At 44.9% G+C, this 26,788-nt stretch overlaps 2 protein-coding genes across 14 annotated transcripts in view; one reads left to right on the plus strand and one right to left on the minus strand.

Annotated features, from left to right (window-relative positions):
* PRKAA2 (protein kinase AMP-activated catalytic subunit alpha 2) lies at positions 1-24,130 on the plus strand. Of its 8 annotated transcripts, XR_014587517.1 has the most exons (11): positions 1-234; positions 6,395-6,536; positions 8,584-8,677; positions 10,056-10,200; positions 11,024-11,111; positions 13,639-13,863; positions 15,292-15,796; positions 18,497-18,623; positions 18,955-20,067; positions 22,652-22,773; positions 23,602-24,130. XR_014587517.1 is itself a non-coding variant. In XM_083846668.1 (10 exons), exons 1-9 carry the CDS (start codon positions 141-143, stop codon positions 19,191-19,193), a joined length of 1,659 nt encoding a protein of 552 aa, XP_083702794.1. In that variant the 5' UTR covers positions 1-140; the 3' UTR covers positions 19,194-19,219; positions 19,933-24,130. The 8 variants fall into 8 exon arrangements, 4 of the variants coding, with proteins under 4 accessions (XP_083702794.1, XP_083702793.1, XP_083702795.1 ...); XR_014587514.1 differs by having other exon boundaries at positions 18,955-22,773; XR_014587515.1 differs by having other exon boundaries at positions 21,956-24,130.
* FYB2 (FYN binding protein 2) overlaps positions 22,828-26,788 on the minus strand; it is a 25,459-nt gene continuing 21,498 nt past the window's right edge. For 5 of the 6 annotated variants that reach the window (XM_083846660.1, XM_083846659.1, XM_083846657.1 and 2 more), the window contains one exon: positions 22,828-26,431. In XM_083846660.1, coding sequence (XP_083702786.1) covers positions 26,422-26,431 — 10 coding nt within the window. In that variant the 3' untranslated portion in view covers positions 22,828-26,421. The remainder of the gene's footprint in view (positions 26,432-26,788) is intronic. The other variant, XM_083846658.1, reaches the window with a different exon arrangement.

Below are 26,788 nucleotides of genomic sequence, written 5' to 3' on the forward strand. Positions count from 1 at the left end.
CAGCCCGGGTTGCCGCCGCCGCTCCCCGCTGCGCACGCCCGTTGCGCTGCGCCGTGCCGAGCCGAGCCGTGCCGAGCCGTGCAGAGCCGTGCCGTGCCGGGCCAGCCCTGTGCATTGTGGTCCGCCGGCGGGGGGCGAAGATGGCCGAGAAGCAGAAGCACGACGGGCGGGTGAAGATCGGCCACTACGTGCTGGGCGACACGCTGGGGGTCGGCACCTTCGGCAAAGTCAAGAGCTGAGTACCGAGGGGAGGGGATGGAGGGAGGGGAGGGGGCTTGGCAGGACGAGGGGGGGGTCTCCGTGTCGTCCCGTATCTCCTCCCCCCCACCCCACACCCTCCCCGGGCATCGCCCCCTCTCCGCGCTGCATCCCGGGGGCGGGCGGAGGCTGGCGCCGCGCCGGGTGGGCGCAGGGGATGGGGCGGCCCCTGCAAATTGGGGGTGTGGGGGGGGGGCAAGGGGCGAGGGGGCGCCGAGCTGGCCCTTTGGTAGCAGCGGTCACGGCCCCCACCCCGTGCCCCCAGCGGCTGCGGTGCCCCCAGCAAAACTTTGAACCGGTAGCGGGAGGCCGGGGATGCGGGAGGCTGGGCGGCAGGGCCGGCGTTGCCGAGCCCCGCGTGGAAAACGGGCTGTGGGCTGCCTGTCCTGCTCGCTTCGAGCCGGGGGGGTGCGAGGAACAGGGAGAGAGAGGGGGTCTTTTTGTCGCCCCCCCCCCCCGCCTCCCCGTGTGAGCAGCCCCGCGGCCAGGCAGGGCTGGGGCTCGGGAGGGGGTCCCCTGGGATTCACCCCGGAGAGGGAGACTCGAGGGAGGCACCGGCTTTGCTTTACCTGACACCAAGATGTCTCTTTTTTTCCCCTGCCAAATCTGCCATGACACGCACCTTTTGTCGCTGAGTCGTGATATTAAAACAATAAATAAATTAAAAAAGCTTTATGAAATTTGTTATCGAAGGGAAATGAAGAGCTGTGATTCCAGACTGCTGGCGCGGAGCATCTGCCCTGCTGGGCTGTCCCCTGCCCTGCCATGGGAGGCTGCCGCAGTGCCCAGAGGCTGCTCGGTTCAGAGATGTGCCCGCGCTCGGTGGCCGGAGTATTAAAATAAACCAAAACTGACAGCAAGGGAGAGAAAACACCTCGACCGCTGGAGCTAAATCCACCTGTGACCATTAATCAGGCCCCTAAAAATATATTGCTGTGTTTAATCCCAAACCACAAATTTAGCGACTAAAGAATTATCAGAATAAATACTTCCAACAGTAAGGACTGCTTAAATCACTCCTGTATGCCAGCGGACCTCAAAAAGTGCTCCAAAGGCAATTTTTTTTTCTTGCAGACCAAATTAAGCCTGCCAACAAAGCCTGTTTTCCTTAGCTACCTTTCAGGAGTAGCTAGCACCAGCACCCCCTGCGCATACATCTCCCCGCTTTGGTTAAGAACAGTTTCAAAGGCACATTTAAAATAACATTAAAGCGATTTCCAAACTCAAAGCCCTGTATGAGTAAGTAGTACCCTCCACACTTGTATATTTTCCTATAGTATTTTGCCTGTGATGGTAGTTGGTGTTTGCAGGTGAAATTTGGATCTGAGATTGGAAACCGAGACAAAGAAACTGCGTCTCCTGTTTGTGCAGAATTGCAGCGTTTTAATCTAACGGGCTTTAGAAAAGACCATATTCACCATGTTTAGCAGAAAACATGGGAGAAGCAAAGAGATTTTTTTCCTGGTTGCTTCAAGCTTTGTGTCTGTTGTGTGTAATAATTACTTCTGCACTCAGCAGGCTGGGGCAATCCATGCCGCGTTTCTTATTGCTGATGTGTTTTCTTCAACCTGCCTTGCACAAGACTTTATGAGAGGCACTTTTTTCCTGCCTTACTCTCCATGGTTAAGAAATCATAAATTGCAATTTCAATCGTTACGGTATTAAGGAAGCAGAAGCTTTGCTGTGGAAGGACGGGGGGAGGATTTAGTGGTGATGGGATGCTAACAGAGCTTGAATTTGTGGCTGGAGCTGAGGAGTCACTTCCAGCTATCAGAAACCAGAGGTATGACAGCAGAAGTCAGTGCTGCCCTGTTGGGATGTTTGTTCTGCCTCAACGCTACCTGTGTCATTGATGAAAGCTAAAAGAAATGGTTACTTTCAAGCCCCTTCAGTTCCTTAATCTCCGTTACAGGAAGACCACGCAAGGCACGAGGTGAGGGGAGCAGATAGGTTGACAGATGAGAGCAGGGTCTTGGTGCTAATGCTGAAATCCCAGCTGGAAGTGTTGATGGGAATACAGCACTTGTTACAGGGGAGGAAGGCGGTGGGTGTGAGTGTGGATGGACAGCAGGCCTTGGAGGAAGGCTCGGAGCTGCCATTGGTGCCACAGGGTTTTGCCAAATCCAGGGAGAGCTGGTGACAGTTATTCCCCCTGTCCTCTAGGCCCAAGACGGGATGAATTTGCAGAAAATAGAGCTGAGGTGGCTATATTGCAGATCTGGAGCTTAGGGAAGCAGTGCAGGAAGGGGTGGCAGCGGGAAGGAGCAGCAGGAGGAATTGCTGCAGTGTTTCTTCTTGTGGTGTCACGCTCAGCGTCCCGGGTGGCCTCTTGGTGGTTTGTTACCCGCGCTTCTTGGCCACCAAAGTGATCAATTCATGGTCCCTCAGGGACTTGCAGATCTTGGGTTATGTTTACGTCTGTTCAGAGGGCTTGAGGCAGGGTCAGGTCCCGTTTTCCATTGCTGCTGAAGGACAAACCTTGTGCTGGAGGATGATCAACTAGAAGAGCCTGAACAGATGAAGGAAAGGGAGAGGAAGGGCGACAGAACATATGAGCAAGTGGCGCTGGGACAGGAGTAATACGTCATGGCTAAATATATGCTTTGGATTGATATCGTTTGTAACTTCAGGCTAAGATAACGGCCAGCACAGCTGATAGGGAAGGAGTCTTCTCTCCCTTCCCTAAACTTTTACAGTCCTTGCGAAGTGTTTGCAAAACACGTAAGTGCTCGTGCTGTCTGAGCTGCATCAAACACACACCCAGAGGTGGGCTTCGTGGGTACCTGCTGTAAAAAGCCACGCTGTCAAGGGACCTCAGTGATTGTTTATCTTACAGTGAGCTGAGACACTATTCATCCTCATCTTTTTCTCATGTAAAAATAACAAATTGAAAAGGGTCTTCTGACAGAAACTCATTCTATTATCTTCTTGTTCTAGTAGCATCTGATACTGAAGTGTTCTTGTCCCCAGGCAGTCCCATGTGCAAGCAGATGCCATAGTGGCTGAGGACACTCGTACCACATCTGGTTTGGTGCCAGTTTTCGGAGTTTAGGGCCTCTGTTCAGTATGCAGTGCTGCTCCTCATCTCAAGGTCAAATCTGTCTCCTCTACCTGCCCTGAAGGAGCCCTGGTCGCTGATTTTAAGCTGCGGGGGAGCTTACCAGACGAGATGTGCACCAATCCTTCTCCTAATACTGCTGCTCAGCCCTCCCTCCTCGCCGTGGGCTTTTAATCCGGGGAGGGAGGGAGAAGGAAGGAGAAGGCTCCCTCAGCACCACCATCCCAGGGACCAGGAGAGGACAAACTCATTAGCACAGAGATGGCTTTCAGCCCTGCCGAGCCCGTGGGACCTGCTGGTGTTCCCCGTGCCAGGGCTGCACCCGGTGTGTGCTGGGTTGGAAACTTAGTGAGCAGAGGGGAAAATTGTCCCTAGGGCCACGTGTGGAAATTCCCATGTCCGCAGGCTGCAGCAGGAGAGACCCGAAAGGCTTAAAAGACACCCACCACATAGCAAATTATATTCTCTCTTTGTCTGTCTCAAGACGTTCGAGTAGGCTTAACAAGCCACTGGGGACCGAAACAATAATATCTCTGTATCTAATGCTTACTGTAAGCAAAAGATGGATTACAAAATAGACTGTTTATTTTTATTTATTGATGTCTTTGAACTAGAAAACCTTTGCAGAGTTTCGTGTTGTTTGTCATGGGTGGAAAGAAGATGAACTATTCGGCAGTAGTTTAAAAACAATAATTATTCATTCCAGGCATGGCCTTTTTTTTTTTTTTTTTTTTTCCAAAGCATATACTGGGGTAAGGCCAGACAGACTTGTCTTGAACAAAGGATGGCAGAGATCTGGTCTTCTTCCTAGTTCTGCCATAAGCCACTTTGCTTTGCTGTTCCCCGGTTTCCCAAGTACTGTCTTAGTGCACTACAGTTCTTGAATGGGGCCAAATAAAGCAAGGGCAGCTTTCAAAAAAGGTTTATTGAGCTCCCAGCCACGGAGGTAGGGAAGGAGAGTGCAGAGGTATCGCAGCACAAGGGTCAACCAAGTCAATTATCTTGAAGACAACTGCTGCAGTTGTTGCTCCCCCTCTGTTCTGCCTTCCCCAGCCTCCTCAGTGCAGCGTGTGCTGTGCATAAGCAATGACAACCTGGGCAAGGAGAGGGCAGTGCCTTTTGCAGGCCTACTGTTGGCCAAAGCACAGCAAGCTGGGGAGGATTTCTTGCAGTGAATGAAGAAGCTGTGCCCTGGCCAGTAAACCTGGAGCAGGCTTTTGCACCCCTTGCACACGGGCTGCTTTGCACAGTTTTGCTCCAGCAAAGGCTCCCTGCGGCGGGGCAAGTCCAGCACTGCCCTGCTCTTCCATCCCCGAGGATCACCAGGGAAAATGCCTCCTTCGACTATTTTTGGTGTTCTCCTTGTACCACACGGGAGGAATTACCTCCCTACTTCAACCCTCAGCTAATCCCTAAATTGCATCCAAACTGCAAAGCTTAGTTTATTTTCATTTCATCAGGTAGTTTAAGTATTACGAGGAATAAAATGGACATGCAAAGTGGTGCTTTAATTTTCAAGGGCAGTAAAGTGTTTTATTTTTAGGATGCTCTTATTGAGGAAAGAATCTCCAGCAGGTCTTATCTTGTGGCTAATAATAGTGACCTCGTGTGCCCCGTGCAGTGCCAGTGCTGCCATCCGGTCCTTCTCAGGCCGCCTGCTTATGCAGTTTGCTTCTGATCAGCTCATTAAAGGCTCCAAAATTACAGACTCTAATAATGTAATACGAGCGTTCACTCATAATTATTAACTCCTTGTGCTCTATGTTGTTATTGAAGGGGTAGCATTCATAATTAGAGAGAACAGATATGTACCGTAAGCAGGTTTTGCCTACAGTCTTTAGAAAGCCATCTGTACGCCACCTCTTTGAGTATCACACCTTGAGATACTATGAAAGGAGTAGCTTGTGGCCAGAGAACCCTTTTGGATATAAACACCTGACTGACAGTTTTCAAGCAGTATCAGTAGTTTGTCCCATTAACTTGACTATAAATTTTGCTTCCTACAACACAGAGCATTTTTTCTTTTTAAGAATAGTCTATTTGTTGATAGCAAATGGATTAAATTCTGAATTCATTTTACATTACAGATAAATTAGTGCAATTCCACCAGTAACAGTGGTGCTACTCTAGATTATGGTCACTGTTTGTCTTGATGTGTGCAGGAGATAAGCATCAATATACGTGCACCATGCGGATATTATAAAAACACATATTAAAGTTTGTATCTTTTCTACAAGCAGAATTTGCTGGAGCTCTTACTCTCCAGCGTGGTGTTCCTGCTGCTTGTCATCAAAACAAGAAGCACACTTAAGGAAGTATAAATAGAAATTCATTTTAGTAATGCAAATCCCACAGTCCTGTTTTGGGCAGGGAAAAATCTCTGTATCTTTTTTCTTAAAGAAGCGTGATGTTCTAGTTTTAAGATTTGGTTTATCAGGGATTTACTCAACCCATGTGTGACAGTGGAGATTCTCTGCTGCCATTTAAATATATCTGTTTCTGATCACTGTAACCTTTTCATGCTATAAATCCTTGCAAATTAGCTTTGGGTATGAACACCTCCAGTAACTCCCTTTGCAGATAAGTCCCCTCTTTTCTTCCTTCACTTCAATGGGAAAATAATAAAGTGAAGAGACACAAAACGACTTTTAAGCACTCAGTTATTCTTTATCCAAATTGTCTTTTTGAATAGGTCTATTGGGATTTGCCTTGTACAAATGTGCCAAATCTAGTTTTAAAGTCATTTATATATTGTGGCACTGATTTCTGACGTTTTAGTTAAGGCATTTTATGAAACATTGCATCGTTTTGCTTCCTTTAAACCTGCCACTTTCCTGGGTGTTTGATTCCAACTTTTCTCTCTGAAAGAGGTCTAAGAAACTTAAAGAGTACCTATAGGAAAGATGAGGAAAATAAAGTCCTAATATAGAGACTACATGCAGAACACCCCAAGTTCTGTTGTTTTTTCCCTTCAAGAGTTGCTTTTTGCTTAGAAATTGTGTATCTCAGTAGCTTAAGTTGCTTATGTGAACCTTGCTTCTCTGTTTAGTGACTTTGCAATGCTCTTTTTCTATTTAGTTGGCGAACACCAGCTGACGGGGCACAAAGTGGCAGTGAAAATACTAAACAGACAGAAAATACGCAGCCTGGATGTGGTTGGGAAGATCAAACGAGAAATTCAAAACCTGAAACTCTTCCGGCACCCTCATATTATCAAACTGTAAGTACATTTTCTGCCACATGTTCACCTTACTGCGCCATCTGCAACGTCTTCACATGGCGACTTGGTTTCAAGAGAAGGCTTATAGTTGTAGAGAATGTTAGGTGCGTGGTCAAGTTTTTACATTTTAGAGCCAAATGCTGTTTTTTGAGAGTCCTCCTGCTGATTTGCCTGGGGACAAAATCAACACATTGAGAAACGATGGAAAATGTGTCTACCATTGGGAGTTTGGGCCGTTATACCAGCCATCAGACTTGTCCCTGCACCAATTTTGGCGTAGCTAAAGCTGCACAAAACGTCCTCTTTTCCTTGCACATGCCATTACAAAGCTGCATGGAGAGGATCTGTGCTTTCCTGTGTTGGGATGCTATTAGAAATTTCTGTGATTTTTCCCTTTTTTGGGTTGGTATCTCAGGACTTGAAGCTACTGAGAATCATGCCTGAGGAATTACAGCACAGCCAGGCCCTTAGAGTGAAGCTTTGGCCTGAATTCAATAGGATTTATGTTTTAATGGCCTGATTATCCAGAGCTTAAAGGAACATTTTTATTTATTTATTATTTTACATGAGTTTTCAACATTGCCACTCTGATGAACCTGAATTTAAGTTGTAAATCAGCACCTGCACTCCAGCCTCTGGGATTCCTTCTCAATCCCCAGTTTGTGCAGCCAGTCCACATTAATGAGGCACTCGATAATATCTTTGGCATTTCTATAAAAGAAAGCTGTTGAATGGTAACTGCGAGGATAAGTTGACATTTAGGTCAGCCTTAAAACTGGCATGAGATATAGCAAATACCTGGGTCTTAGAGGCAAGGGAAAACAAATTCTCCCTACAGTTAAATAACTAACCATGCAGCAACTGTTGACTTTAGAGTAACTTCACAGTTCCGTGGATTTATTGGAGAACACATTGGTATTATTTTACAAAAAAGCCAGCAAGAGTCCTCAGCTGTGCATGCAGTATCCTGCAAGTCCTGCTCGCACATTTATCAAACAAACTTTTAAAGCCTAGAAATTAAAACCAGTTTAAAAACATTGGTGTCCTACGGTAAATACTGCAATCCTGAAATGCAGTGATAAAGAAAAGAGGTGAGGAGGAGACTACAGTACATAAACCTCCTCTTTCAATCCCTTGTGATGTCCCATCACTTTACATATAAATGGAAGAAATATTAGTGCTACTAATAACTTAGATGTCTGGGTGCAAAGCACTTCAGAAAAACTAAGTTGATCCTATTGATCTTTATGGAACTAACACCTGTTCACTTGCTGATCTCTGAAAATAATTTGAAATCTATTTACCAACTGTAAAAAAAAAAGGGGGGGGGGGCGGGGGGGGCAAATAACGTGTCTGAAACAGGGCACCTCGGCTGGTGCTGCCATGAATTACTACAGCTGCATTGGCCACAGCTCATCGCCGTCAGGTTCTGCCAGCTGGGAAACTGAAGTGCATTTGTGGCACTCTGGGATCGTTTAGTGGAGGTGGAGAGTAAATTTGCAAGTCAATGGGGATACTCTTTCCCCCCACACACCTATCACTAGAATATAAAGGAGTTTAATGTTTGAAAAATAATGTTAATCTGCAGTGCTCATCTTTGTCTCTATACCTTTCCAAGGGCAGCTCCCTCTAGTGTCTAGACTTCCTTTATTTATCTTCACCATGAGGGAAACCAAATATACCCCATTCCCACCCCCCATTTTAATAAAGCCTTCGTTTCTGAAGATTTTGTTGCAGATCTTAGCCAAAATGGAAATTTGAAAGTCAGGACAGCCCTAAATGCAACAGGATTCTCTGGCAGAGATTTTAGAGGATTATTGAAAAGCTTGAAGGAAGAAGGTAAATCTGTAAAAGAGATTTTTCCATAGCCAAGTGAAAGATTATCCTGACTTGCCCCTTGAAATAAGAGATGGCTTTTCAGAAATGGAAAGCAATTATAAATGCAAGATCCAAGCACTGCTTATTTTAAGAGCTAACATGACACTAATAATCTGTTAAAAGCCTTTCTATTTCTTATTATTGTTTTTTTTCCCTTGTGTTTTTGAAGGTACCAGGTCATCAGCACACCAACAGACTTCTTCATGGTCATGGAATACGTATCTGGCGGAGAATTATTTGATTACATCTGTAAGCATGGACGCGTAAGTGCCAGTACCGTGTCAGCCCAAACACTTGTGTGGGAAGAGGATGATGTTTAGAAGTAAAACGGCTGCTACAGGGAACACGGTTAAGGTTAAGGCCCAAAATAGAAGCTGCTTCACAGCAATCCCATCTGGAGCGTCTTGTACTCGCCTTGCGCAAAAGTTGCGTGCCATTTTTTGCAACATTCTGTGATGTATTTCGATACGCAAACCAAAATATCCAAGGTAACATGTTGCTTAGTGAAAATATTTGGAAAACTACCATATTTTTTTTTAATTTTTAGCTATAGATTGCCTGTCAAACCCCCCTGGTTCAGCAGCAGATTTACGTGTGTGCAGGGCATTGGAGGGGAAGAGCACTCGGTGTGGTCTCCATCCCAGTCATTTTCCTCCTCCAGACTCCCCCTTGGCTCCACGTCAGGCTTTTTGAAGACTTTTTAAGAATGTGGCTTATCTGAACAGCATTTTCAAATGCCAGTATTCCTACTTGGTATAAATCATCTGAGGAATAGGTTGAGTGCACGAAACGTGATATGGTTACAGAGAAAATCACTAGTGGACATCCTTGTAGATAGGGAGCGATCTCAGGACAAAGAGACCAAAATGGACTAAAATGAACATCCAGAATAAGGCTTCAGGTGAAGGATTGGTCCATTATGCATTTCTTCTCTATACTACAATAAGTCAATAAATTTACAATATTTTTTTTTAGGTTATTGCACTGGTAGATGGAGCTAACTAATTTACGTTTTTACATATAGTTCTGATTTCCAGCATGTTTTGCCCACTTGGGTCTTTTCAATGACCAATTTGGATCCTTTCTGAACTCTCACATTCAGAAACTAAATTTTTCATAAAGGGAATATTTAGGAAGTCATCAGCATAAACAGTCAGTCTCCTGATCATTTTATATGTAGATTTTCTGTCTGTAGCATCACTGCAGTGTTCCACCTTCGGCTTCTTTTTTTTTTTTTTTTCCCATAGCTACCTTCTCCATCTGCCCATGAGGAATTGTTCCCTGTAGCATCCTCTGCAGTGTTTTGATCTCCATATGCTGTACAACAGAGCCTGTCCCCTTGGGAAAGCATGCCATTGCCTGATAGGTGTCACCAGTAGGTTCTCCGTGACAGCTCAGCCAAATTTAGTTTTCCAATTTCATCTCATTACCCCCAGTTCTGGACTATATCACTTGAAAACACGAGCACGTTATTAAATGCCAGTGGGAAATTTGCTTCATTTGCTGCTCCTGGTTCCAGCGTGGTCACAAGCATGTTATAGTTTTGTCTCCGCGCTGTGAAACAGTTTTGGCTCCTTGCTAAGGCAAACCTCCCCTCGCCAGCTCCGCAGCCTTCAGGCCGGTTTCCCCTTGCGTCTGCAGGTTGAAGAGGCAGAGGCTCGACGCCTTTTCCAGCAGATTCTCTCCGCAGTGGATTACTGTCACCGACACATGGTTGTCCACCGAGACCTGAAACCGGAGAACGTGTTGCTGGACGCGCACATGAATGCGAAGATAGCCGATTTTGGTATGTGACCCCAACAGCATTCCAGAAATGCAGCCAGCTACAAGCCGCTTGCTGGGGCGTGTCTGCGTAGCACGCCGTACAAAACCCAGAGTCTGTTTTCATAACCACTAGCAGTTTCTCTACCTGAAAAGCCCACAGTTATAAACACTGGCCTCTTAGCAAAAGCAGGGATTACTTATTGTAGGCTGCTTCTGTGCTTGCATTAATAATGGAGAAGCAAGGTCATTTGCAAATCTTCACTATGTTTTATTATAATCACCTAATATAAAGATTTAGCTAATTTATGTTTAAGACAGACTCGGTGCAGTTAATTTCAGGGTGAGGTGGCTGCATATGTTTATTTTCATGCGTGTTCTCCTTAGTATAGCCACGTGCTCTTGGCCTCACTTCATTTTCCAAACGAACAGTAACAGGAGTCTTTAAGTGGCATTACTGTTTGAAATCCAACGTAAAAGCTGGGTTACCAGCTCAGTCCCATTCAGTCCTTTCTAGCAGTGATAAATCCTTTTAAAGATTTACAAATTTCACAACCCCACACGATTGCCATATAAACAACACACTCTGGAGTGAATTCTGTCTCTCTTCCTCTGCTAAAGAAGGCTCTGAGCTTTGCAACTCTGAGAAGCAAAGCTAGCTTGGAGTCAATATTCCTTGTATGGGTGCGAAAAGAAAATATTAAGGATTATCAAAGCAGCCCAGGGGTTTCTGCCTAAATGATGTCAAATTTCCCCCTCCACTTGCTATATCTCTCCTCCTCTGTTGAGTCCTCTCTATCTGGACTTTCACACCAAATGTCAATATGTAGCGAACATCTTGTTTTTAGGATTGTCCAACATGATGTCAGATGGTGAATTTCTTCGCACCAGCTGTGGTTCCCCAAATTACGCAGCCCCTGAAGTCATCTCTGGAAGGTAGGACATGCCACTTCTAATCAGAGCACATGTGAGTACGTGATCTTTAAATTTGCTCTTGGGATTGGAAACAGTTCTGTACATCTAGTAAAAGCAGCTGAATGGTTCCTGTCCATGTTTTATGTTTGGGTGAATCTACTGGCAAAATATTAAGGTTTTCTTGGTTATTTCATTTCTCAATGGCTGTAATAGCAAAACATGTTTTGCTAAAGTTGTTTACTCTGGAGGAATTATTAATAGCAGATGTTTACTGTTTATATTGCTAATTAAAGAGGATGAAAATTGCTCTTTGAATGCAAATACTGAGGTTTCAGTTGGAAAGGCTCTTTCAGGCCACCCCCTTCTCTCCTGCCCACCTATAATATAAAACACAACATTAATGAGGAAAATCATTCACTAAGAGAGCAATCAGTATGTTCTTTAGTTACTTCCCTACACTGCTAAGCTCTTGTATTGAAAATCCTTGGCTTCTGGTTCCTTAAGCTAGGCTTTTTTTTTTTCAGTAGGTTCAGCCGTCGTAGCTTTGTTTTGAATTGATGAATTGAACTGACAAACTCCAGTGCAGTGGCATATCTAAGCTGCATCCTGCCAGTGTGCAGCAGCTGCATGCACATGGCATTTAAACTCACGCTGCAAGGCTGAGTTCAGTCTTGCCACATTGATACAGACGTTTTAACTCCTGTGTTTTTCTGTCAAGAATCTAAGCTACATAGATTTCCCTTGCTCTTTCTGTAACAGCATAGTACAAATTATAAACACAGATTTTCAAATTTACAGCCCTCTGCGTGGTCTTTCAGGCTGCCTATCTCCTTTGTATCTGCCCTATACGTTTTAATCATCCTTTACATGAGCATTAGTTTTCATAATCCAGTATATTTATACCTATAACTTTTAAATCTAGCATTTTGTTTAAAGTTGTGATTATGACTATTTTATGCCTATTTACACAGGCGCATGTGTTGGCAGAGTATCCTAGGAACTAGACTAGTATCCAAAAAGCCTGTTGTGACTACAGCTATATATATGAAAGCAAGTAAATCCTCATTGTCAAGAGGGGCACAATGCCAGAAACTCTGCTGTGATTCCAAAAAATATTAACATTATCTCTTTGTCCTTTTCAATAAAGGCCAGAAACACATTTCTTTTCAGTTCATGTAAGAGAGAAGGCACCTGGCAGATTAACAAAAAGTATTTAGTTCCTACAGGTCCTGGTATGCAGAGTGTAATCATTCCAAGGATAGAGGCAATGCTGCTTATTAACAAGCAAATTAAGGAAAAAAAGCAAAATCAAACCCGCCTGTGGCACTTTTTCACTGACCACAGTGTTTCCTGCAGCCGTCCTGCATCAGGACTGCTTGGAGCATCAGTGTGGGCGACTCCTGTGACTTATACCTTTGATTTATGTGCTAAGCTGCCCTTTTCTCAAAGCTGTAACGGCATACGAGAGCTGTGTTTGTGGGGGAGAGGAATGATCTGCTGTTTCTGCCAAGGGGTAAACATGCTGCTGGGGGTGGGTATGGCAGGCTGGAGGAGGTGAGCTGCTTCCAGGACTCTGCTGCCTTGGCAGGTCCAGGATGTGAGACCTTGGATTTCAGCGTAACTGAAGGATGCTTCATTTGGGCTTAAAAATCCAACCACTGTTCAAACAATGCGGCTACCAGCCAAACAATCCAGCCTCCTATCTACTGAAAGCTGGCACGCAGTGGCAGGACCAGGGGGTGGCTAACTGACAGGGCATTTTGAAAATGCAGACTTAACTTTGCTGCTGGTCTCAGTGGGGAAAGTCTCACACTTGAAAGCAAAGATGGTATTTTGGTGCTCTGGTAGCATTCAGAGAATGACAGCGTGCACAGCCGGTGCTTTTTGTATACCAGGTGTGTCTGCAGCAGAGCTTTTCAAGAGCGGCAAGTGCAGGATGATTAGGTTTCATGAACAGACCTCTGTCTTTCCATTTCCACCTCTGCATTTTGATTTTTCAGCCCCGGGGTAGCACTGCCTTCCAAAGTCTCTAAGAAAGCATCAGTTGTAGCAAAAAGCAACAAACAAATCGACCAGGAGAGCAGGAGCAAAACCCATATATTTGGGGTGTCATGACGTGGTGATGCCAGGGAGCACATTAGCAGCTTGTCGGAAGCAGGAACTCTTGCATGCCAGCACACAAACTTCAACTGAAAATAAACACTCAAGAGATACAGTATCTGCTGCCACTTAATCTGCCTCGCTGAATGAATAGAAATTGCTGGCTGAGTTGCCCAGCCCTGGGGGCAAAGGAACAAGCAGCCTGGCAGAGCTCCTGGAAATGGGGGTTTTGGCTTTTCCATAGGTCTGGTGGAGACACTCACATACCTGCTCCTTACGCCATGGAGGAGCGTGGTCAGCCAGCACCAGCTCTGCAGGTCATTTCCTATCACCCTTGTGTGGTTTTGGGCTTAGGCAGGTTTTTAAGGCAGCTGGGCCCAGGGAAGGAGAGCGGAGCGGGAGGTGGGCAGAGTGGTGACCCCTTTCTCCTGCCCTTGTCTTCATGCAGGCTGTACGCCGGTCCAGAGGTGGACATCTGGAGCTGCGGCGTTATCCTCTACGCCCTTCTCTGTGGCACACTGCCCTTTGACGACGAGCATGTCCCCACGCTCTTCAAGAAGATCCGGGGAGGCGTGTTTTACATCCCCGAGTACCTCAACCGCTCTGTCGCCACGCTGCTCATGCACATGCTGCAGGTTGACCCCCTCAAGCGAGCAACCATCAAGGACATCAGGTCAGCCCAGAGTGTGCTTTACAGGAGTAGTCAGTTAATCCAGCTGGGTTTTGTCCTGAGGGATTTAATTTAGGAACCCTCCTATAATGTTCTGTGCTGAAGGAGAGGTGGGTGATGATGAACCTGGGGTGGTGACTTCATTTCTCAGTGGCTTCACCAATGCATGTGAAAAAAGGGCAATAGGTAACTTCCTGCAATTTTATATATATATATATATATATATATAAATAAAATTTATATGTGTATACATTTCCATATATATAATGCCGTATTATTGCATTATAAAAATAGCCTCAAAAATTTCTTGAAAGTCCTTTGGAAAATGAGCTCTATCACACAATAATCCTAAGAACTTAATATTCACCAACCATTTTTCAGTATTTAAGAACACATCCCTCCGAACACCAGTTCAGAATAAAAGGGTAGTCAATGTATTTAGTGTCCATTCAGTAAAAAATGAAGAGGAACGCAAGAATTACTAAATTAATCTTAAAATATCAGATATAGATTAAAATGTGAGCAAGTGGTTTATCTTTAAATGCAACATCCTTTTCTTGTGTAGTCAATGAGTGCACTGCTCATGAGCCTTTGCCGGAATGCATCACTGTGGGTATTCAAAGTAAAGGGAACAAGTGGGCTCTTAAGCAGATATTTGAGCCTTCAGATATCATTAAAAGTTCATGACTGCAAATAGGACTTTGAGTAATTTTTAAAAGTTTTGTAAAACTGGAGCCCGATATGTACATTTTATGAAGTTTATGGTAGCCGTTACATGTAGCTGGTGTGATAAGCATATACATAAATGTTACAGACACTTTCAGGACTTCCAATTTTTTTTTATATTTTTGCAATTGATGGCCTTAATTTAACCATTCAAGTAAAATCTAGATTTTAAATGCCTTTTTTATCTCTTATGTCCTTAAGACTGGAAGATTTAATTATATGATAGAACTGCAGCGCACATGGTACGATTACAGTTGGTACGTGGCACCAAAGCTCTGTGTGGCTTTTACCCACTTAATTGTCATTGACTTCATTTTAAATCCATGGGAATTGGGGGCCTGGGTAACTTTGAGGCTCAGCATCTCTATCAGACCCATGGGGATGAAAAAGCATGAGCATCTTGTAAGTGCCGAGGTCTTGCTGCAGAGACAGGTGAGCAAGTAGCTGTGCGTCCACAGTGTTGCAGTGCTGGGGGAACCATGTAGGACCAGGTCCAGCTCCCCTTTCTGTGTCTGAAGATTAGTCCTAGCTTGACCAAGCAATCTTTGTGGGGTACATGCAGCCACCCAATTTCTCATCCCACCCCCATGCCAGAGAGCTCATTTTCTCCATCTCCTCTCCAGTGCAAAAAATAGCCAGTTCCTCACCAAAGTGGCATCAGTGGTTACCCAGAGCTGACAGTGGCACCTCTCTGCCTTTCCCCAGGGAACACGAATGGTTTAAGGAAGAGCTGCCCAGTTACCTCTTCCCAGAGGACCCTTCCTATGACGCCACCGTCATCGACGACGACGCGGTTCGGGAGGTCTGCGAGAAGTTCGAATGCACCGAGTCAGAGGTGATGAACAGTCTGTACAGCGGTGACCCGCAGGACCAGCTGGCAGTTGCCTACCACCTCGTCATCGACAACCGGAGGATCATGAACCAGGCCAGCGAGTTTTACCTCGCCTCCAGTCCCCCCACCGGCTCCTTCATGGACGACAACACCATGCACATCCCTCCTGGCGTGAAGCCGCACCCCGAGCGGATGCCGCCTTTGGTAGCGGACAGCCCCAAGGCACGGTGCCCTTTGGATGCACTCAACACCACAAAGCCCAAACCCCTGACTGTCAAAAAAGCCAAGTGGCATCTGGGGATCCGCAGCCAGAGCAAGCCCTACGACATTATGGCCGAGGTGTACCGTGCTATGAAACAGCTGGATTTTGAGTGGAAGGTATGAAATATGCTGTAGGGAAGTTTTCAAGGGTTATTTTCGTACAATCTGAGTTGATCAGTGATGTTAGTTAAAATCATGGTCGCAGCCTCACCTGTTTCCAAACAAATACCCACACCTTGTGATCATCCTTGCTAGTGCTTATTTATACCAACACACTGTGTGAAGATGCTGGCTGTGGCTCAGTATCCATGCCATTTATTTATGGCATGAAATAAGCGTTTTCTCCCTGAATGCCCTAAGCCTCTGGCTGGAAAGATAATTCTGCCTTGTTTAGCTGTGGGGATAAGAGGAGCTGGTTACATTTCTAATTTTAGTGGCTAATTCCTTGCGAGGTCATCTCGAGTGCTCCCAAGAAAAGCAACTCCCATTATTTCTGCTTGGGTCATTGCAGCCACATGTCCTGAAATAGCACGATACGTGTTCCCTTATTCCTTCTTACGTGGTGATTTCGCAGTGATGGGCAGCTAAGCTCCACCACACTCCTCTCTCACTCCCCTCTCTTCAAAAGAACAGGGAGATAAAATACGATTTAAAAAGCTCATGGGTAGAAGTAAGGACAAGGAGAGCACTCACCAATTACTGTCACAAGAAAAAAAAGAGACTCAGTGTACAGAGATTAATGTAATTTGTTGCGTTTTATTAACAGACTAGAGCAGTTGGAACTAAAAATGAACTGAAAACACCTTCTCCCCATCCACCCTCTTCTATCTTCTCCCCCTGAGCGGCGTAGGCGAATGGGGAATGATGGGGGCTGCGGTCAGTCCCTGACACTTCGTTTCCACCGTTCCTTCATGGTCACTCCCTGCCCCTGCTCCGTGTGGGGTCCCTCCCACAGGATGCCGTCCTTCCTGAACTGATCCTACAGGGGCTGCCCACAGGCAGCAGCTCTTCAAGAACTGAAACAATATGGCTCCGTACCACGGGGTCCATCCGTCAGGAGCAAACTGCTCCAGCACGGGTCCCCCACGGGTGGCAGCTCCCCCCAGCCCCCCTGCTCCTGCGTGGGCTCCTCTCCACGGGCTGCAGCTCCGGCCCGGGGCCTGCTCCTGCGGGGGCTCTCCATGGGCCGCAGCCTCCTCCAGGCCACATCCACCTGCTCCACCGGGGGCTCCTCCACGGGCTGCAGCATGGAGATCTGCTCCGTGTGGGACCATGCAGCCGCCCCCGCTACCAAAACCTTGCCATGTAAACCTACTGCATCATAAAAGAGGCCCAGAAGAGAGGCTGGGGTGTTTTGGGGGCAGAAGCCATGCTGAAGCTGTTTGTATCATTGATGTGGTGGCATTTTCCTTGACAGAGCCGGAACGGTGAGCAGATGTATTTCCAGACAGCTTCCATGGTTTAGGGCTGAGCTTCTTGAAGCCTGATTTAAACCCAGTTGACATTTTAGTTGATAATATTTGCTTCAGATATTTCTGCAGAGGTATGCAGCATTTGATCACAATCTTTTTCACATTCAGATGAGTAAACCCATGAGTGAGTTCTCACTATTACTACTGGGCCCAACTTCCTAAAACCCGTTGCAGTTGTGGGTGTGAGCTCTTCTGGCCTTTTGCTGCAGCCTTCTGCAAGCATCAGGACCAGGACAGGAGAATTTCTGAGTAGGTCTTCATCACCAGAGTCAATACTCTTCTCATTCCAGGTCCAGAGGGTTTTGCAGGTTGAATGTCACACTTCAGCACTTGGAAAATGCCCAACTTCTGTGCCCATACAGCTTTGTTCCTTCAAGCATGCCGGCACACCTTCCTTCTTCTCGCTCAGTAGCAAGCATCTGCCTGCAGGAAATGCTGCTTGCGTTTGGTAGCTGCATCCCAGCTGGGTCCCAGGCCTTCACCAAAGCCTCGTATCTCCTCCTTATTTTGATAATATTGTTATGTATTTAAAGCTACGTAGCGCCCAGAAGCCTGATTTCATGGCACCAGTGAGGAGATGGACTGTCTCCAGATGCACATGCCTACAAGAGCTAGACATTTGTTAGCTGCGTGGTTTTGCGGAGAGCTAACAAACCTAATGTATTTCTGGTGTAGCTTTGCGAAGCAACTCAGCCAAACGCCTTTATGGAGGCAGTGGAGCTTTTTTCGTACAAGGAGGTTTCACAATAGTCCTTTCCACCCTAAGAATAACTTCAGCTGTGGCTCTTAGTCAAAATAGCTCTCCCATCCATGCAATCGCTTCATAAATATAGCACAGAGAAAAGATCTCATTGCAAATGAGATGCAGCAGATTGTAGGGTGGGAAGTGTCAAGAGAAAACGCATAGCACGGCTCAAGACTGATTCACGAACACTGAGTTTAGCCGTCCTGCTGGGAGAGGTTACTGTTCCCCACCATCCAGCCTGCTCAGCTTTCCCAGGCACAGTCCTCGTATGCGGGTGTGCGAGTGGCCTTGTGGCTCATTTGGCCATTGCTGCTGTTGAGGGAGCAACAATGTCAGCTTGGTGCCTGGCAGACAGGCTGCAAAGGCTTCGTCTGCCAGCAGAGCTGGTGAATCAGAGCCCCAAGAAGCATTTTTAAAAACAACTTCTAAGAGGAAATATGATATGACGCCATTTGCTTAATGTTTTTTTAAAATAATCTTTTCAGAAGCTGTTGTGTTGGTTTCATTTCTCTCAAAAGGTGTCTTGCTAGTGTTTAGGAAAAAATAGGATTCTTCTTGCTCCCTTGAACGGAATTCCTTAAAGCCAGTTGCCCATTGCAGGTGGTGAACTCCTACCATCTCAGAGTGCGCAGAAAGAACCCAGTGACAGGCAACTATGTGAAAATGAGTCTGCAGCTGTACCAGGTGGACAACCGCAGCTATCTCCTGGACTTCAAAAGCATTGATGGTAAGTGGGAAATGGTGCAATGCGAGATGTAAAACATACAAAATGGCAGGTTTGGTGGTTTGGAAGAAAAATAATCATTCTTTCCATTCCCCGATGCTTTTGTAGCACACAGTGCTGTTTCTAAGTCAGTTAGAATTGTAGTCATAAAATATCTAAAGTTGGAAGGGACCCACAAGGATCATTGAGTCCAACTCCTAAAGCCCTTCAGATCCATTTGTCTCCACTACTATTACTAGTTCCTTAGCAAACACGTTAGGGGTCCCAAACTAATGCTGTGTTTTATTTTTTCTTGCCTTTTTTTTTCTTCTTTTTTTTTTTTTTTGCCTTCAAGACGAGGTGATGGAGCAGAGGTCCGGCTCATCCACTCCGCAGCGCTCGTGCTCTGCCGCAGGCTTGCACCGGCCGAGACTGAGCATTGATGCCGCAGCAGCCACCGAGTGCCAGTCGCTGATGGGGTCCCTGAGCGGCTCCTTCGTGGGCAGCATCGCCTCGGTGCCCCCGCGCCTGGGCAGCCACACCATGGACTTCTTTGAGATGTGCGCCAGCCTGATCATGGCCCTGGCTCGCTGAGCCAGGCACCAGTCCCCCAGCACATGGTATCGCACTGTGAGGATCGGGTCCGACGTGGCCGTTCCTTCTTTCTTCTTCCTTTGTCCTCCTCACCGCTCCATAGCCTGTGACACAGAACCAACTCCTTTTTTAAAAGATCCAAAATGTACTCCTTTGTGCTCTCAAAGGATCCAGTCCCCTCTAACAAGGCATTGAGGAAATCAGGAATAACTTAATTTCACTAGTTAGACCAGGGTGAAATGTATACAATGAGCTTTTTTTTTCCTAGTGAACCAAATGGGAAACGTGGGCATGGCTTTGAAGTAGCAAACCTATCACTGACTTTTTGGTAGATACCTCCCTCCTGGTTGATCCTGAATTCACAGAGCCGTGGCCAAGCATCTCTTTCTACAACATACACAGCGTGCAGCGAGGTTCATGTTGTACCCCCTGTGCTGCCCAGAGCAGGGGGAGGATGGGGCTGAGCCTCTGGCAATGCTTTCCTCCTAAAACCAGCAGCTGCTGAAGTGCTCCTGCACTGCTGTGGTGTGCCATCCCACCCTCTGTTCTTTTTCCCCTACTAAAGAAGGGTGAGGGGTAGGATGTGCAAAGCTCCCATTGCAGATATGGGGCAAGATGCTGCCGAGCCCCCCCAAATCCAGTGCTCTACCCACAATGTTCTCATGGAGGGGGAGCTTCCCTGCACAGTTGAGAGCCAGCAGCATGGCCCTGGCACATTTACCTTTCACCTTTCCTGTAGGAAGCTTTTGGCCATCGTCACCGCCCCAAAACCTCTGCCAAAGCCACCTGCCTTCGCCCACCGGAGGATCTGAGAACAAAGAGCTCTGCTGTCCTGATGCTGAAGGGGCTGGGACCTCGCCGCTCCGTGGAGAAGGCAGGGATATCTTGAACGTTTCACTGTTCCTTTACTATCTGAAGGATAGGATTTTATACTTTAAGACAAACTGCGGGGATTTTTAAGGTTAAAATTCTTGTTATTTGAGGGTAAACTCTAGTGCATGTGTGACGACTTGTTTGTTTAAAAGAGTTACTACTTCTCATCGCGTAGGCTTAATCTCATGGACAACGTTGGCATCTGCTTGGCTTTGCTATGGTATTTAATTCCATTTACTTGATTGCGAAGGAACATAATAGGCTAATCAGTCAAGGAACAAATGCTTTATGAAAACTTTGCCAAAAATTCCTGGGTGGTTTTTTTTTCATACTTTTTTTGGTTTTGTTTTAAGAAACAAAACAAAGGAGAACCAATGTTACTGGTCCCAGGAATGTGGTCATTTGACGTTTTAAAAAAAAAATCCATTTTTTTTGATAGCCTCTTATGACCGTAGATGGTTTTTGCTAGGAATTGTTTCTTTTGTACAGTTGCACTTTAATTTATACTTTCTGAAAGTTTCTATGAGAAGCAAGGAAGAGAAAGACACGTTAAGCCTTTTGTACTGATCATTTTAGGTAATGAAGACAAATACGGGATATTTTTGCCATCTACTGGCAGTTAAGTGGACATTTTCAACTTGAAGTCCCTTTTTTTAACAAACACAAAATTGCCTTACTTTTGTTACAGATTACACTTTGATTCTCACTAGTGTGAATTTCCAGCTCCGTTTTTTCCAGAAGCCGCACAAAGTAGAAAGCTGCCAAAAACCCATCCGTTTTGCTGTTAAGTTCTCGTATGCAGAATCCAACGCAGCAGTGTTTGGATTACAAACCGGACAGCAGAACAATTTTGTTTTTAAAAGAAACACTGGAAATATTTGTAGTACTCCTAGGTTTTGTAATAAGCTTTTATTATATTATCCTTATGAAATAAATACTCTGGGGTGAGGGATGGCTTTGACAGTCTGCCTGGTGGCTGTCAGGTGATGCACGTCTCCTGTGCTATGGTATAAGAAAGAACAGAGAATCCAGAATCCTGCATACAAAAAAAAAGCCCTAGAGCCAAATCTGGCCAGCATCTTGCTCCTTAGGAGCTTTTGGATCAGCGCTGAGATGCCAGCAAAGGTTGGGCAAACAGACCTGGATGTTTTAGGTGCTGGAGATAAGCTCCTCGGAAAGGAGCAGGAGAGGGTGGCTGAGTGGCTGCAGGTACAGACAGGAATTCCCATGGAGGAAACACTTAGGGATCTCCGTGTCCTTGCTGTGAAGTATATTTGAAATGTAAAAGGCTGTTTAAGTCATCACTCACAATTTAGCATCTTGCCAAGGCACTTGTCCTGGAAACAACTGTGGCCCAGCTGATAATGGGCTCGTGCATTAGATGTAATCTGTAGTTCAGAAGTGTGTAGATGTACTGATGTCTTGCCTTAAAATTACACTTGTCCTCTGGGGTTTCCTACCCTGCAGGACTAGTAGTGTTAAGCAGCAGCATGTTCCCTAAGGAAGAAATAAGTGCTTCCTGGAGGCACGTGGGATTTTTAGGTGGTAGGATAAGACCTTGTGGCACTTTGCATCTTCTCAGACCCATGCAAACATTAACTAAACGTATGGATCTGCAAAACCGGTCCTGCCAAAAAGGCAACAAGAGTGTCTCAGGTTTCCATATGGAGAAAAGCAAAGAGACGAAGCTACTTTCAGCAGAGGCATTGCAGCAAGTAGGTCGGGTGGTAAGCACATAGCGCTCCAGCCCAGAGCTGGTGAAAGGACCTCCTCAGTGAACAGATCGGATTAAACTCTCCATTAAACAGCCTTACCTAAATCCATGCTGCATTTGGAGATGTTCTGAGACATTTCATCATTTTTATTTTTTTTTTTTAACTTTCAAATAGGCTGTTTTCTGGTTCCCAGAAGCAAAGAAACTACTGACCTCCAGGTATGCTTTCTGGAGGAAAAGTTTGTTTTACACTGTTACACTGTGGTCCAGTGTTTGAGTTATACTGGTACGTGCACGACCATTAGGAAAAGCAGGGTAGATGTATTTGAAGTAAACAAACTTGAATTCCTCCAAGTGCAATTCTTCATAAGCCACTGGACAGCTGTGCTTTGCAAGCCACAGATTCACCCGAACATTGCTTCAGCCCAGCCGGGAGAGAGACACCATGCAGAGGTCAGTTAGGCTCCAGCATTAACCTCCGGCTCCTCGATGAGTTAATTCAGAAATAGCTTGTAATGTACTAGTTGGCAAATATATATATGTGTATATTATATATGCAGGGGCAGTTTGGTTCTCAGGAGTTGGAGCTAAGCAGGCAAAGGCAGCGGGAGGTTTTTGTTTAATAGGTTAGAAGTGCACATGCAGCGTGTGTGTCCAGTTTAGCTTTCCAGAAGGTGTCTACAAGCACAGGGATGTGGGCAGTGTTGTAAAAAGTGAAGCAACTGGTTCGTATCTGTTGTATATACATTATTTTTTGTGATTATAATGCCAAATCGTATCAGAATAGATGAAGTCTGAACGAAGTAACCGTTCTGTCTACTCCGTTTTGTTTTACTGCTCTTTACCATCAGTCTTTTGTGCACCCATGTAGAAGGAAGAGAGACCCTAGCACAGGACATGAAATCGTGCCTTCAACACACATTAGGACTGCTGGAAACTGCAGCTTTATTTCCCGAGGTGCACAAATCCCGCAGCTCACGCAGAATCGTACCGGTGAGACATGCAGGCCATGTTCCTGAATACTTGAAGTACCATTTGTTGTGCAGGTTTTCTTTGGTTTTTTTTTTTTTTGGATTGGTTCAGAGAGGGATGGGGGGAAGAATCTCACATCTGTCCCTTCAGGTGAGCCAAACAAATTCCTGCTCCAGCTTCTATAGTGTTTTATTTTAAAGTTTTAGGATTCATTTTTGTGTAACTATTTACAGCCACCTTTCTTAAGGTCTTTCTTTGATATGGACTCTCCACTTAGTGCTTTCCTTTGGCTTCCTGAGTCCTTCCCTCATCGATTTCTCTTCATCATTTACTTACAAAAAGGCAACAGCTTCCTATAATTCTGAATTTCCAGTCTGCCTTTTTGGACATGGATTTAAGGTTCATTCGGAGGTTTCTCTCTCCATGCCTGAAAGATGAACTGCTTTTCAGAATTCCCACGTTATTCCTGTTGACCAAACACTGACTTTTGCAGCAGAACTGATGCTGCACATACGTAATGCACTTATCTTTGCTAGTTTTAAACATCAAAATTAGACAGTCAGAACTCTGGATACAAAGCGTGTACAAAAACAGTCTGTTTCCGACAAAAAGCCTTGAAATTCTTGCTGAAGCTGCCTTAATTTAAAAAGAAAATTATTTGTAAGACTCATCTCTAGGTTTTTTTTCAAGTTTTGAAATAGTTTATTTATCCTCATCTCACAAAGCTGTGAAGTAGATACTGTAGACATGGTAACATTTATTCTTGTTGCTGAAAGCATGTTCATGTGTTCTGTATCATGTTATATTCATGTGTTTTGTACCTCAATGCGTTTGTTTTTTTTCTTTTAGAGTGCAAAGCAAAACTGAATCCCAGGACGACTGTAGTACCCATGGCCCAGCATCTCTGGGCAGACAATCCTCACCTCTGAGATAGGAACCAGACTAGCCCATTGCAAGGTTTTGTTTGGATTATAAAGAATATTTATGATTTTTCTTCTGCTAAGATGCTGAACTTTAAAAAGCTCTGAGTATAAGCATCTCTTCAAACATATCATTAACATGAAGCTCAGAAGAGAATACTAAGTTCTATGACTACTCCATCCTTCTTGACATTTTGTACTTTGTCAACTGATCCGGAAGGTTGTGTTGACTGGTTCATTGAAATTGAGATTTATTTCTGGGTATAGCCTTTGTGGAAGGGCACAGAGCTTGGGTTCAGTTTTGGCCTTTGTACAAGTAACTGTGCATTAGATAATCACAAAGAAGCCTTTTACCTTCTGTTGATGGTGTGGAAAGTGGTTCTCAGTGTACTGCACTGCATGTGATAGCTGTTTCCATGGTTGACATTTGCACTTTAATAAACTCAGAGACAAAAAGAGACAGTAGCAACAACTCCTTGAAACTTACTGCCTGGGTGAAGGGGCAGGGAAGAGTGTTAAAATACCTGAGTGCATAACAAAAACAGCTTCCCCAACCCAGAATGCACACCACAAGCCTGGCCCACAAATTTTTCTCCCATTTTAATATGCATCTAGTGGAGCTGATGGACCTGTGCTGAGTCAGATCTTGACTTCTTACGTAAAAGCACAGAAACAAATACTTTAAAGATATTTTGCAAAAATAAGAAGAGCTTGGAGGAAAAACTGGGGGATAGTTCACGTATGCCTGTGATACAGAGGGATGTAAATTCAATTAAAGCACACAGCTGCAGTGGCTGCTCCAGCTTCATCCCTACCTGCAGTCTCCTTTAGTCACAATTTCTGTGATAGAACTGGCTTTAAGACATGCCAGTTCTCCCTCATATTCAGCAGATCAGAAATGTTAGCACAATGATTTCCATATTGAAAAGAAATGTGGGTTTGAAATTCACATGCTAATTTTTTCTGAATTTTGATTTGTTCAGGATATACCAGCAAGGCTATTAAAAAAAAAAAAAAAAAACTATTTTCCTAAACAGTATCTTGACCTAAGTATAGCCAATGTGTGTTTTAATTGAGGAAATCTAATTTAAGTTGCTATGTGTAAAGCATTTGGTATTGTCTTAAGTCAACCCCTATCAGGTACTTTCCCTCTGTACACGTGTTGGAACCTGGCCATGAAGAAAAATAGTTTTAAGTGCATTGCAAGGCTTCCATGCGTCAGCTAAGCTGCTTGCTGCAGTCAGCACCAGCACAACACTTTGTGTTTCACCTCAAAGGAAGAGAATTTGCACATGCAGCTAATGCAAGACTCGCCTATTGCATCCGCTGGGTGCATTGTTAACAGGTGAGGACTTCTGAGCTAGCCTGGGATGGGGAGAAAGCAGCCAGGAGGAGGGTGTTTTCCCTAAATATCGCCATGCAAGAGAGCCCAAAAGTAAGCTTGCATCTCCACAGCCTCCATCAGGACTGTTCCCCAGGAAGGCCAGGGGTGAAGGACACACGTCCCCGGCTGCTCTGCAGCCAAGGACGCACTCCAGCTCCCCGGCTGTCCATCTCCGCAAGGAAAGTCTAAATATTTGGGCTGGCAAGCCTGCAGAGCTGCGCATGCTTGAAGGGGGTTGGGGTTTTATTTTGTTGGTCTTTTTTTTTTTCCAGGGTGGATGCAGGCCAACACACTTAATAGTAACCACATGGTAAAATAAATAAGAATGCCTGTATAGACTTTAAAGTAAATGTTAAATATTTGCTCTGTTTTTCTGATCTCTTCGATGCCAGATTTCAAATGGCCCTGTGGCAAACAGCAATTTTATTTTGCTGTTTTCTTAAGCCTGGAACATTTAATAATTTCTAATTAAGCCATCTACGTTTTTAGGATTATTTATGAACACACTGTTACGGTGCTGGGAATGGGTGGGGGGGCTACACAGCAATAGTCAAGTTTGTTTCTGCCAAACCCTGGAACGCAAAATCAGAGTCCACATTTTTTTATGTGTTGAAAAGGTATCCAGCCACTAGATACACTAAGGAGAAGCCCATGGCAATATATATTTCTCCTCCTACTTTTAGGAGCATTTTTCTTAAAATAAGCACTCAGCTTCCAGCCCCACAGCCCAAACACAGGGACAACTGTTGGGTAAATACCTGCTGCTAAGCAGTAGGGGAAGCCAAAAGGCAGCCTCTACATATCTTGGATGCCTAAGTTAGCTTGCAAAAATAAAGTAAGTTTCTACTGAAAGCTTTATTTACTTTTAAAAATGTATTTATTTTTTATTATTTGAAAGGAATGAGTCAACTTTTCCACTATTTTATATACTGAACCTAGCAAGAATGTAGTAAATACTTGTTGTCCAATACTTCTCTCAAGACCAAAAATTTATATGATTTGCTTTATGGAAACCTTGCAATTCCAGCACCTAAGATAGACAGTAATGAATGGATGTGGTGTAATTAAATTTCAGTTTTCTGCATAAGATTTTTTCATCAATGCAGAAACGTAAGCCACTTCAGAGCTGAACAAGGAGGTACTCCAGAAAGTGAGAAACCCTGAAAATACCTAAAGTTGAAAAAAATCAGTGAACTCATTCAAAATAGACAAAAAATGAAAATGTCTCTTGCATGTTTACCAGTATAAGTGTAAAAAATGAAACTTTATTTACATGGGTATCAGGTCTGCACTGTTGACAAATGTGGGCTCTCACGGGCACGTGAAGCTCAGAAGAGCGCTGCGGGGATACTCCAGGGAGGTTAGTTAGTACTGCCTGTAAAAGAAGAGAATTTCACAGCAACAGACACGTTGGCAATAGGAGGTTCGCTTGTAGCAATTACAATTGGGCATGCAAAGAAATGCTGTCGCAGCAGGGGGTTTAAGGATGTGTTTTGGAAGGGTGATGCACACAGAGTGGGCCTAGTTTGAAGCAGATATGAATTAATATGGCATAGCTGAAGGCAGTCAATCTCCAGTTTATACAGGTCAGGATTGGACAAGGATTTTTTTTTTTTAGCTGCATTTGGACTGGAAACCTGGGTAACTAATGGCAGACTCAAACAAGAAATATTTAATAGTGTCTGTCTACATTAGCCATCCCTTGGCTTCGGAAGTTTAAAGCACATTTCTC

This window comes from Anser anser (assembly GCF_964211835.1).
Source record: "Anser anser genome assembly, chromosome: 8".
In the NCBI taxonomy this organism is placed as follows: domain Eukaryota; kingdom Metazoa; phylum Chordata; class Aves; order Anseriformes; family Anatidae; genus Anser; species Anser anser.